Here is a 13,643-nt window from a genome sequence, read left to right as displayed (position 1 = left end):
GATTATATTATTCAAATCTTGAATAGCCAACATGGCTGGATTTTTGTTATGGTTATCAATAACCAGTATTATGATTGAGGTTTTGAAAGTCGCTTCAGCGCAATAGCTATTATTTTATAAATGGATATGATTTATTTTACAATGGAAGGAATAGTCCCGAGTCATTGCAGGCTTACGACCCGGCACTTGGGGGCTACATTATTCAAGTTGAGATTACATCAAATATGCAAGTCCCATGTCACTGCCAGCATGCACCATGGCACTTGGGGGCTAATGCAAAGTCATTTTTCGCTCACCTTATTGAAGACCCGACTCATCACATTGTAATGAGACGGCCCTTGGGGGCTACTAATTGCTCCTGTCAAAAATTCAAGGTACACAAGATTTAATCCATTATATTGAAGGGTCCACTGCTCAGTTGGTAGAGCACAAGGCTCTTAACCTTGTGGTCGTGCGTTCAATCCCTACGATGGAGGGCTACATCATATGATGCTATTTTCAATGAAGTATATATAAAGTCCCAGCTCAGTCTTGTCTTACTAAGCTGGCCCTTGGGCTACACATTGCGGCTTAAGTCTACATGATCATATCTACAAAGTCCCTACTCATTATTGCATAATGACCTAGCCCTTGGGGGCTACACCTGTTGAAGTTTTTATGAGCATACGGCAATTACAAGTCCCAGGTTGCTGCAAGCATGACAACCCGGCACTTGGGGGCTACATATGTGGAATATTCAGTTTTAACTAGTGACTGAGATGAACAACCTGGATTTCTTCAAGGTTGCAACATTTATATTGAAGTAAGTCTTAAGCTGTTACTATGCTCCCTTCTTAAGACTTGGGGGCTACAAGTGATATGCATATAAGGGAGGCACACTTTCAAAGCTTGATGTTAGCAACAATTATGATCAGGTGCCATCAATATTTACAAATCGGCAATTTTGGCAATGATAAACCGGCAAGTTCTACATCTTCAAGCCAGCTAAAAATCAGATGAGTATTTCAATACCAATATTTTTTTGTTAAACATTGGGAGCTGAATCAAATGAGTTATTATTCACAATATTTTTCTGTGAGAAACCAATGTCAGCAAATTGATTATGAGGCTGGTCTATTGACCCGGACTTTCCAGAAGAAGGAAATGACAAGGACTTAAGGATGATCAGGTACCGGCTTACAAGAATTTTTAACCCGGAGCACAACCTGTCAAATTTGTTCTTGTGTTTATTTTGCAGGATCAGTTTAACATGGATAAATCCAAATTAAACTGGGCGCTAATGTCGGGGATATACCCTGCGGTATGACCCGGCGGACTTGGCGACTCAGTGGTGACCCACCCTAACTTGGCGACTCACTAAGTGACCCGCCCGGATCTCTTCACTCACTGATGACCCGGCCGAACCAAGTGACGCATTGGTGACCCGGCAGGCGGGTCAGAGGAGCGACAAGACCCGGTGGCCCAGAAGGCGGCTCATGGAAGTCCGACTCATGTTATGGTGGGTCGGTTTAAGGCATAAGGAATATTCTCTTACAAAGGAAGCAAGATTAGGATTCTGCTTGTAATAGAGTAGTCCTAGTCCTACTAGGACTCCACATGTAACCCGCCCCTCCAACTTATATAAGGAGGGATAGGGCACCCCAAGAGGGACAAGTTTTCCATGAGTTGGACAGGTTAGGGTTGGACAGACAAGTCTATACCTCTCGAGATAGAGCACCCTTGTAATCGTGATCATCATCGTCAATATCAGTGAAGCAGGATGTAGGCTTTTACCTCCATCGTGAGGGGCCGAACCTGGGTTAAACCTCACGTCTCTCGGTTCCGACCAACCCCTCTCAAGCTATCACATAGATGTGTTAGCCTCCCGACTAAGTCCTTTCAATGAGGACATCTACCGTGACAATTCCACGACACTAACCCCGACGGTTTCTGGGTCATTTGGGAAGGACCCCCCTATCACCCACATTCACTTGGCAACGGTTCCAAATGCCGTCGTGGAAAGGGGTTAAAACCCGTTTGTTTAGGACTGACGCACGCCAGTGGACACTTATGTCAAAAGGCTTCAACCTGATAAGCTCGAACCCAAATCGGAGAAGTGTGTCTTCATAGGATACCCTAAGGAAACAATTGGGTACACCTTCTATCACAGATCCGAAGGCAAGATCTTTGTTGCCAAGAATGGCCCTTTCTAGAGAACGAATTTCTCTCGAAAGAAGTGAGTGGGAGGAAAGTAGAACTTGATGAGGTAATTGTACCTTATCTTCAATTGGAAAGTAGCACATCATAGAAAATCGTTCCCATGATGCCTACACCAACTGGAGAGGAAGATAATTATGATGGTCATGAAACTTTGGATCAAGTTACTACTGGACCTCATAGGTCGAACAGAGCACGTTCCGCACCAGAGTGGTACGGTAATCCTGTCCTGGAAGTCATGTTATTAGACCATGGCAAACCTACGAACTATGAAGAAGCTATGATGAGCCCAGATTCCGATAAATGGCTTGAGGCCATCAAATTTGAGATGGGATCCATGTATGAGAATAGAGTGTGGACTTTGGTGGACTTGCCCGATGATCTGCAAGCCATTGAGAATAAATGGATCTTTAAGAAGAAGACAGACGCTGATGGTAATGTCACTATCTACAAATCTTGACTTGTCGCAAAAGGTTTTCGACAAGTTCAAGGGGTTGACTACGATGAGACTTTCTCACCCGTAGTGATGCTTAAGTCAGTCCAAATCATGTTAGCAATTACCGCATTTTATAATTATGAAATCTGGCAAATGGACGTCAAAATTGCATTCCTTAATGGATTTCTTAAAGAAGAGTTGTATATGATGCAACCAGAAGGTTTTGTTGATCCTAAAGGTGCTAACAAAGTGTGCAAGCTCCAGCGACCCATCTATGGACTGGTGCAAGCATCTCGGAGTTGGAATATAATCTTTGATTAGGTGATCAAAGCATATGGTTTTATACAGACTTACGGTGAAGCATGTATTTACAAGAAAGTGAGTGGGAGCTCTGTACCATTTCTGATATTATATGTGGATGACATATTGTTGATTGGAAATGATATAAAATTTCTGGATAGCATAAAAGGATACTTGAATAAGAATTTTTCAATGAAAGACCTCGGTGAAGCTACTTATATATTGGGCATCAAGATCTATAGGGATAGATCAAGACGCTTAATAGGACTTTCACAAAGCACATACCTTGACAAAGTTTTGAAGAAGTTCAAAATGGATCAGTCAAAGAAAGGATTCTCGCTTGTGTTACAAGGTGTGAAGTTGAGTCAGACTCAAAGCCCGACCACTGCAGAAGATAGAGAGAAAATGAAAGTCATTCCCTATGCCTCAACCATAGGTTCTATCATGTATGCTATGTTGTGTACCTGACCTGATGTCATTTATGAAAGTTTGGCAGGGAGGTACCAAAGTAATCCGGGAGTGGATCACTGGACAGCGGTCAAGAACATCCTGAAATACCTGAAAAGGACCAATGATATGTTTCTCGTTTATGGAGGTGACGAAGAGCTCGTCGCAAATGGTTACATCGATGCTAGCTTCAACACCGATGCGGATGACTCTAAGACACAAACCAGGTACTTATTTATATTGAATGGTGGAGCTGTCAGTTGGTGCAGTTCCAAGCAAAGCATCATGGTGGGATCTACGTGTGAAGAAGAGTACATAGCTGCTTCAGAAGCAGCACATGAAGGAGTCTGGATGAAGGAATTCATATCCGATCTGGGTGTAATACCCAGTGCATCGGGTCCAATGAAAATCTTTTGTGACAACACTGGAGAAATTGCCGTAGTGAAGGAATTCAGGTTTCACAAGAGAACCAAACACATCAAGAGATGCTTTAACTCCATTCGTGAAAAGGTCAAGGATGGAGACATAGTAGTTTGCAAAATACATACAGATCTGAATGTAGCAGACCCATTGACTAAGCCTCTTCCGTGAGCAAAACATGATCAGCACCAAGCCTCCATGGTTGTTAGATTCATTACAATATAATCTAGATTATTGACTCTAGTGCAAGTGGGAGATTGATGGAAATATGCCCTAGAGGCAATAATAAATTTGTTATTATTATGTTTCTTTATTCATGATAAAGGTTTATTATTCATGCTAGAATTGTATTGATCGGAAACTTAGATACATGTGTGCATACATAAACAAATATCGCGTCCCTAGTGAGCCTCTACTAGACTAGCTCGTTGATCAAAGATGGTTAGGGTTTCCTAACCATAGACATGTGTTGTCACTTTGATAACGGGATCACATCGTTAGGAGAATGATGTGATGGACAAGACCCATCCGTTAGCTTAGCATATGATCATTCAGTTTATTGCTATTGCTTTCTTGATGTCAAATACATATTCCTTTGACTATGAGATCATGCAACTCCCGGATACCGTAGGAATACCTTGTGTGCTATCAAAAATCACAATGTAACTGGGTGATCATAAAGATGCTCTACAGGTATCTCCGAAGGTGTCTGTTGAGTTGGCATGGATCGATATTAGGATTTCTCACTCTAAGTATCGGAAAGATATCTCTGGGCCCTCTCGGTGATACACATCACAAGAAGCTTGCAAGTAAAGTGACTAAGGAGTTAGTTACGAGATGATGTATTATGGAACGAGTAAAGAGACTTGCCGGTAACGAGATTGAACTAGGTATGAAGATACCGATGATCGAATCTCGGGCAAGTAACATACCGACAGACAAAGGGAATTACGTATGTTGTCATAAAGGTTCAACCAATGAAGATCTTCGTAGAATATGTAGGAAACAATATGGGCATCTAGGTCCCGCTATTGGTTATTGACCAGAGAAGCGTCTCGGTCATGGCTACATCACTCTCGAACCCATAGGGTCCGAACGCTTGACGTTCGTTGACGATATAGTATTATATGAGTTATGTATGTCGGTGACCGAATGTTGTTTGGAGTCCTGAATAAGATCACGGACATGACAAGGAGCTCCGGAATAGTCTGAATGTAAATATTGATAAATGGGATAATAGTGTTTGGCTTCCGGAAGGGGTTTCAAATGTTTCCTGAAATGTTTGGGTATGAGAACACTTTATTTGGGCCAAGGGGTAAAGCCCACGAGGCTTTTGGAAGGTGCAAAAGGAAGTTTGCGTAGGCCAGGGGCCAGACGCCAGGGACCCTGGCATCTAGGTCCAGATGCTGGGAACCCTGGCGTCTGGTCCTGGAGTCCGAGTAGGACTCTTGCCTTTCGGGCAAAACCGACTTTGAGGAGGCTTTTACTCCAAGTTTCGACCCAAGACTCAACATATAAATAGAGGGGTAGGGATAGCACCCAAGACACATCAAGATTCACCAAGCCATGCGCCGGCAACCCCGTCCCCTCTAGTTTATCCTCCGTCTAGTTTCTATAGTGCTTGGCGAAGGCCTGCGGAGATTGTTCTTCATCACCAACCATCACCACGTCGTCGTGCTACCGGAACTCATCTACTACTTTGCCCCTCTTGCTGGATCGAGAAGGCGAGGACATCATCGAGTTGAATGTGTGCAGAACACGGAGGTGTCGTACGTTCGGTACTTGATCGGGACGGATCGTGAAGGTGTATGACTACATCAACCGCGTTGATAAACGCTTCCGCTTAGCGATCTTCAAGGGTATGAAGATGCTCTCCCCTCTCGTAGCTATGCATCTCCATGGATAGACCTTGCGTGTGCGTAATTTTTTTTTGTTTTCCGTGCAACGTTTCCCAACAGTGCACCCTTGCAGGGAAGTTAAACTATTCGAATAGTCATGTCCATGGTAACAGAATGCACTTGGAATTGTATCCTGGTCTCTTACAACTAAAACTGGATACTTTATAAAACACACCCAGATAACAGACAGGAATACCCAGAGATTGCTTTCTCACACGGAGACGAGGGAAGGATCTCTGGGTAGGTTGTTTCTATATGCATGTGCAAGTTAATATCATATACGCTCCTCTCTTCTATTGCTGCAAGATGCTGATAGTCTTTGTTAAGTTGAGCTTCTCTCCCTTATTCTGGCATTTATATATGTAGCATAGTCCAAAGATATAGCCTCATTCCTTTGATACTGATGCATATCTACCATAGTTTTGATGTAAGTCTTGTGAGTACTTTGGATGAGTATTCACCGTTGCTTTGCTATTCTTTTCATTCAACTCGATCGCTGCAACAACTGTTAGCACCGCAGATGTAGGTTATCCCGATTGTGCTTACTACATGGAGACCAACGTCGACGAGTAGTCCAGAGGTCCCGGGTAGGAGGCTTGCGCCTTTTCGGTCTAGTGTTGTTGTTTTGCTCAGCCTTCTTAAGTAAAAACTTGTCTAACTCCTCTGTACCCAGACTTAACTTGGTATCTGTACTGATGTATTTTGGATCCTCCTGGCCCTGGTTTGTAATATAAAAATTTATGTTTAAATTTCTATCGTAGAGTTGTGTTGTCATATTAACGTGAGTTATTGTTCGTGGTCGTGCATGATGCATGTATTATTAGTGCACGATTATAAACGAGACGTCACATTAGCGGAAGTACTGCCGAAGCAGTACTAATGCCAGGGATAAGCGGTATTACCGCTAATTACCAACAGCAATAGGCATACAAAGAACTCGACGGAAGTACGAGAGGTACTATAGCGGCAGTACCACACCAAGCGGTACTACTACTCCAACGAGTGGTACTTTCACGATTAACTTCTGCCTAACAAAGAGGGTGGTTGTTGCTCAGGCAATACTATCACCGAAAGTACCGCCTAAGCGGCACTACCGTGGTAGCAAGCGGTATTATCGCTAAACCTCCACTTGGTAGAACCAGGCACAACAGAAGGAGGCTCCAAATACTAGGAAGGGTATGTGGGTGCATTTAGTTTGTGTACGTGTTGATTCCAACCATACCTTCCAATGCGGACCCCTAATAGTATGATTTTTCTATGATTCAAATCAAATGAAAAGAAACACCGGAAATAAACTGTATTTGCTCTTTCTATCACCGTGGGGAATAAACCGTCGTGTGCCATATATAATAATATCTGAAATGCTCGATGCACACGGTTAGTCTGTAAAGTGCATTGTCATCAACACAAAAACCAACTAGTGAAGGATATGCCCTAACAACAATAAACCAGATCAATCTATGGTATCTCTACTCCTAATGTCTCAGTTGGTAGCCTGGTACACTACTTTATTTTCGTCGGGTTTTATTTCGTCCCACCTCCCACCATCCCTGTATCACTGGTTTTTTATTCCTCCCATTAAAAACCCAAATTCGGAAGATCTTGTTTCATGCTTGCTTTGGTAGGTGCAGATTCAATTCAATCACGTAAATAATAGGCAATTAAGAATTAGAAAATCACACTGAAATCACCTTCCTGAAAGAAAGACATAAGATTTTTCTCGATAACCTTCCAAACAATCAAATATTCCCCATAAAATTTTATATCTACTATTAATTGACAATCAAAAGTTTCTAATACAACAAATATTTTTTTTCTTATGGGCGTACACATCCACGCGCCCCTACAGAGGGATTCCATGCACGACACCATGGAGGACGCCGTGGCTGGGCCTAACGCCTGCGCGATGCTCGAAAAAGCCAGTGCGTGGATTCGAGAATGACCATGTTGGAAGGCGGGCCATCGGACGAACAGGGACAGGCGTTCCTAGACGTGGTCATATTATATTTCTTCTCAGTCATACAAAGAGTTAGACAAGCTATATTCTCAAATCAAGTGTGTCCATTCAAATGTTAAGAAATTCATTAAGAAAATATTTTCCGCAATACTCGATAGTCGTCGTCGTTCGTCGCACCCATTCATGTGAAAATATTTTGAAAATCAAACGGTAAATCAATTTGGAAATCAGACCATTGACAAAATTAATTAACTCACACTGAATCAATTTGAAAATCAATTTAGTATGCAATTAATTAAGTACATTTAAATAGGATTTTTTGCACTGAATCAATTTGAAAATCAATTCATTAATGCAACTAATTAATTAAGTAGACAATTAATTATGCCTACGGATAATTAGAGGTAGGTTTTTTCCCAATTAGGTAGGTAATTAATTGATTTAGTTTGCAATTAATTAGGCATGCAGAGAATTAGGTAGGCCGTTAATTATGTGTATACTTAATTAATAATGCAAGTAGTTAATCGTGTTGAATCATTTTGAAAGCGCTCGTGGGCAACTGTTTGATAAACAAGCTCTCAGCGGCTTGGCCGAACACCGCTTGCCAACATGGACAACGACCACCATACGCTCACAACATGGGCGCCCTAGCGTTCACCAAGATGGATGAAGACCATGCTCTACAAGATGTCCACACGCTGATGGTTGTTGAAAAGTTCGCGGGGAAGGACAACAGACACAACATTAGTCACGTGATTCATGCTTTAGGTGAAAGAAAGAGTGTTCCAAGAATAAGAGGTAAAAAACTAAAGCCACCAAGTGGTTCATGGTGTTGGAGAAGGAAAGAGTGTTCCAAAAAATAAAACAAAAAAAGAAAGACAGATTATTCTAGAAAATAAGTAGGAGCGACAACTAAAACTGACGAGGAAGGGTGAAGAAGAAGATGAGGTGTCGCTGACGAACATACTGATGTCGACGTGGTGTTGGTTGGCGCCAACGAAACAGGTTGGCGGGGAGGCTAGGAGTAAAAGATGTAGGGAAGGACGAGGAAGAGAAGAGCAACAGTTATCCCTTACAACAATGAATGGTATATGGGCTGGAGGTGGAGCTTATTGGTAATTAGGAATATGTTCAGGTTGCCACTTGCCTCCAACGTCATTGTGCATTTTACAAAATTGAATGTGCCTTTAAGAATGATTTGTATAGTTATTTGTTGTTTTGTGTCGAGAGTATGTGTTAGTTTAACCACTATTATATTGTAAATATGAAAGATTTTATCCCTACTGCAATGCACGGCGATGGTGAGGTGGGTGTCATCTGGTTTCAAAAGAGTTGGCTCCAGCGAGAAATGTCCCGCTACGGCGGGAAACTGAGAGGAAAGGGGAGGGCCCGATAGAAAAAGAAAATGGTGCATCGCGGGGTGGGGTCTTGTGTTGGGCTCGGGTTTTGAGGATAAGATAACAAATAGCCCGTAGCAAAGCACGAGCGTTCTGCTAGTATCAATAAATTCACGGTCCATAAATAAATTGTTTCTTATGATAAAACCCGATACCAATCTTTGGTAATCCAATAAATAGCAATAAATCCACGCCCCATATAAGCAAATATAAATAGTATCAATCAATCTCCTATATTTGGTAACCCAATAAATCATACTAATCATGGACGCATAACTATTTTATCGGTTTTAAAAAATGGCTAAAAGTGTATACTCTATAGTCAATACATAATCTTATTTTTTTTCCTATTTGCTTTGCATCAAGATTTGTTATCTATGATCATCTTATCATGTTAAAAAAAAATTGACCTGTGACAACGCAGGGGCACATACCTAGTTTAATGAAAAATAATTAGAGAACGATGACCACGAAAGAAAAAAAGTACTTCCTTTGTAGTGATCTAAACGCTTTTATATTAATTTACATAGGGAGTAGTCATCAGCACAATTTCTATTAAATTATGCAGATATCCCGTGAAACGGCTTTTACGGAAAGCTTTTCAAGGAAGCTTGCTGGAGTTGCTGACTCGCTGAACCGTTACCATTGCTTGGAATTGGAAGGTGGCTCGGCGAGGTTGCCCTTGCGCTTGCGCGGCTCGGGCGCGAGATCCGGCGAATCTCCCTCGTGCCGAAGCTGAAACGGAAGGCAATTAAAAATGAACAGAGACGGCATCCCGGTCCCCGCCGGGCGGCCGGCTCGGCCGTCCTGCCGTTCGTCGCTACGGTCCAGCCAAACGAGCGCCTCGAGATCTGCTCCTTCTTCCCGCCTCTCCCGGGTCAGAAGCCAGAGCTGGCTAATCTCCATCCCGTTCGCTCCCGCCTCCAAACCCCAAACCCCACGCGATCGCGCGCCCAATCACCCGAGGCGATCCCTCGTTGACCCTCCGCAGCGTCCAGATCCGGCGACCGCCGCCTCAAAAGCATTGCCCGAACCCCTCCATAAATCGCCCCGCGGTTCAGTCGACGGACAGCATCCCGCCGCTCTTCGCTCGACCCCTCCACCCGCTCTCCCTCCTCGACCGCCGGCGGATCCGTCCAGGAGCGGCGCATGTGACTTCGACCACAAACGAAGGTGAGCCGCCTCCCGCGAGGTTCTACTTCCACCCCCGTCCCCCCTCTGTTCAGGCGTCAAACTCCGATCTTGGCCCGTGGTTACAGTTCACAGTTGCGACGTGTTCCGCTTCGCTGCTAAAAACTGTAGTGGATATTCCGCGGTCCTGACCGGCGGCTTGCGTCCACCTAACGATCTCCAGTTCCTCCTCTCCGAATCATTTGATGCCATTCCTTCCGTCCGCCACATGTATGCATGTTTCAGCGACTAACTCCAGCGCTTCAATCATAATCATGGCGCGTCGCAGCAGTCGGTTGAGCTGGCTCGATCGCGAGGCCCTCGTCAGCAGCTAGCGAGTGCAGGGGAACACCCCGTGCGCCCACAGCCACTTTTTTAACTTGCGTCACGTCGCGGTAGTTGAGGGGCATCTCTTCTTCCAGTTGAGTTCGCCTCTCCCCACAGGCTGCGCGGGGTGTGGGGGAAGAAGCTCCCCTGTCTTCCTGAGGTAGTGCGTCGCTATGCTAATTTTGTTTCCTTGCGGGCAACTGGCTAGCACGTTCCATGATTGCGACCTCGTCTTGATTGACTTGGCCAAACCGCTTAGGTGTTGTGCTGAATATTCTTGCACAATTCTCTTACCCGTTCTCCGATCTGATGGCCACTGGCTGATGCGCTTGTGACGTGCTCCTACCATGTTTGACTCACATGCCGAACATGGCCGTCGTGGGCAAATGGATCGTTCCGTGTGGCCACCTTATATGAGAGCTTATTAGCTGATTGGCCTTAGCTAGGTGGTTGTTGGCTTGTTGCATACTGGTCTTCGTTCCTCCTTTGCCACCTTAAGCCCTGACCCTCGGCTTTGTTTAGAAGGATACATGCTTCGTTGCTAGAGCGCTTGCTGTTGTTGGATTTGGGCTCGGGATCATGGCTCCTGCTCGGGTTGGCCGGTTCCAGGTATTGCTTCTTCTTCGCTTGGTTTTTCTTCAGTTCTGATGAAATTGTTTCTTGGTTGGCATGGTTGATATGCTACTAGATCTTTCATGAAGTGTTTCTTTCTTGGTGCTGCTATTGTTTCCTCTTCTTCCTTTGACCCTTTTCTTGGGAGCTGAAACCTGTTTTTAGTACTTGTCTGTTTCCTTTTTTGGTTTCGGGCCTTGACCTGCTCGACTGTTTACCATGATTAACCTCTAAAGTTTGCTGAAGATCAAAGGAGAACACATGGAGGTGCACAGTCAGCACAGTTAGATCGATTTCTAAGGAGTAGTTTTGTACTTTATAGCAATATATAAGAGGATGATTGTTTGCTAGAGACAATTATAGGAAGTGGACGGGTACTTGCTTTCTTTGAGGTGTCCTGTCTGTAAAGTTTCTCCATATTTGTCAGGATCATTCAATCATCACTTTTTTTCTTGGGTTCAGAAAATCAGCTTTGGTTGCTTGTACCTTATGGATCATGCCTTTGAACTACTTTTTTCTCTGAAATATATGGCGTTCGCACATAGGTGCATCCTCGAAGGGAGATTCTTCGTTCAAAGTCAATGCTAGCTTAAATTCAGCAAAAATGTGTTGATTATTTTCAGTCGCACGAGTTACTGGGTTTTAGAAGTAAAGCAGATAATCATGTTCATCAGAACTGCTATGTTAACTTACCTTGTACAAATTATGTATGGAACCCAGATCATATCTCTGCACAAAAGTTCGAAGTACTTCTCTGCTCTGTCAGTTACTACACCTGTATATGACATCTAACTGTCTTGGGCTTCTCCAATTGCTTTTTGCATGACTTTCATAGTTGATAAAACTATTTTAAATGATTGCAGATGTCTAATCTCTCAGAGCCCTCAAAAGAAGATGGTTCAGTCGAGAAAACTGGAGCTTGGAATAACACATGGAGCACTCTTATGCGCCACGCTTCAGTCTATGGTGTGGCTGCTGGTTATTGCCTGTCAGCATCTCTGCTCTCCATTATCAACAAATGGGCAATCATGAAGTTTCCCTACCCTGGAGCACTGACAGCCTTACAGTACCTCACTAGTGTTGCTGGAGTTCTCCTGTGTGGACAGCTAAAGCTTATTGAGCCAGATAGGCTGAATTTGAGGACCATGTGGAAGTTCCTACCTGCTGCTGTTATGTTCTACATCTCAATCTTCACAAACAGCGAGCTCCTGATGCATGCCAATGTGGACACTTTCATCGTGTTTCGGTCTGCTGTGCCGATATTTGTGGCCATTGGGGAGACACTTTACCTTCACCAACCATGCCCATCATTCAAGACATGGCTCTCACTTTCCACTATACTTGGTGGAAGTGTGATATATGTTTTCACAGATAACCAGTTCACCCTGACTGCTTACAGCTGGGCAATAGCCTATCTAGCGAGCATGTCTATTGATTTCGTGTACATCAAGCACGTCGTCATGACCATCGGGTTGAACACATGGGGTCTTGTGCTCTACAACAACCTTGAGGCTCTGTTGTTGTTCCCCCTTGAGCTCCTTATAATGGGAGAGTTTAATCAGATGAAGGTCGACAGCTCCAAGATGACAACAAACTGGCTATCGTTCGACGTGGTCCTTCCTGTTGCTCTGTCATGCCTGTTTGGGTTATCTATATCCTTCTTTGGATTCTCCTGCAGACGGGCCATCTCTGCTACTGGATTTACGGTGCTCGGTATAGTGAACAAGCTCCTGACCGTCGTGATCAATCTGCTTATCTGGGACAAGCATGCGTCCCTTGTGGGGACAATTGGGCTCTTGATATGCATGTCTGGTGGTGTTCTCTACCAGCAATCGACCACAAAGCCCAAGGTGCCCAAGATCGAGCCAAAGGAAGAGGACGATGAAGAGGGGCAGAATTTGCTGCAGATTCAGCCCGGGCATGAGAGCAACCCAAGTCAAAAGCATTCCTCATAAGCTTACTTTACCTTCCCTCGGCAACCCATTCGTGGTATATCTCAGATGAGGAATCTTGAACATGCTGTAGAACATCGGTGTTTCAAGAGAAACTAAATTTCATTCTACAGTATCTTTGTTATTGTATACTGTTTTTCATTGGTTAGACAGGATTGTGGTGGTGGTGTAGGGTACCAGACACCTCAACATACCAGGGTCGAATCCCATGTATACTGAACCATGTATGCTATTTACCATATTCCAGAAATACAAAGGATGTACTTATTCACTCTGCGGCAATAGTTTTTTCTTCTCCTTTGTGGGTGAAGCAAATTTTGTCTGACTTCATCAGTATTATTCATGGTTCATGAATAGGTAGACATACTCTGACGGCTTATGCAAGTCTGAAACTTCTGATTTTGGTAGTCTTGTTGGTTGGCCAATTATATTGTACTTCCTCCGTTTGGGTGTAAAAGGCCATTTATATTTTGTTGATCAGTTGTTTTTTCTAGAAAACGCACAGGCTATGTGTGTCATTTGTACTAAGAC

The 13,643-nt window shown here is 43.8% G+C and overlaps 1 protein-coding gene across 4 annotated transcripts; it reads left to right on the top strand.

The window, feature by feature from the left end:
• Positions 1 to 9,887: 9,887 nt before the first annotated feature.
• On the top strand, positions 9,888 to 13,383 carry LOC125552473 (GDP-mannose transporter GONST3-like). 4 transcript variants are annotated; one of them, XM_048716038.1, is made up of 3 exons: positions 9,892 to 10,224; positions 11,074 to 11,157; positions 12,024 to 13,383. In XM_048716038.1, exons 2-3 carry the CDS (start codon positions 11,128 to 11,130, stop codon positions 13,113 to 13,115), a joined length of 1,122 nt encoding a protein of 373 aa, XP_048571995.1. In that variant the 5' UTR covers positions 9,892 to 10,224; positions 11,074 to 11,127; the 3' UTR covers positions 13,116 to 13,383. The 4 variants fall into 4 exon arrangements, with proteins under 4 accessions (XP_048571998.1, XP_048571995.1, XP_048571994.1 ...); XM_048716037.1 differs by having other exon boundaries at positions 11,071 to 11,157; XM_048716039.1 differs by lacking the exon at positions 9,892 to 10,224 and adding an exon at positions 10,690 to 10,708.
• Positions 13,384 to 13,643: the final 260 nt, after the last annotated feature.

Source organism: Triticum urartu, chromosome 4 (assembly GCF_003073215.2).
Source record: "Triticum urartu cultivar G1812 chromosome 4, Tu2.1, whole genome shotgun sequence".
Taxonomy (NCBI): Eukaryota; Viridiplantae; Streptophyta; class Magnoliopsida; order Poales; family Poaceae; genus Triticum; species Triticum urartu.
This window is presented reverse-complemented; position numbering and strand designations above follow the sequence as displayed.

Bases quoted from the DNA above. Each gene is read 5' to 3' on its own strand.
- LOC125552473 (XM_048716038.1), top strand. From the start codon at position 11,128: ATGGCTCCTGCTCGGGTTGGCCGGTTCCAG. The intron at 11,158-12,023 runs GTATTGCTTCTT...AAATGATTGCAG, and splicing joins CTCGGGTTGGCCGGTTCCAG to ATGTCTAATCTCTCAGAGCC.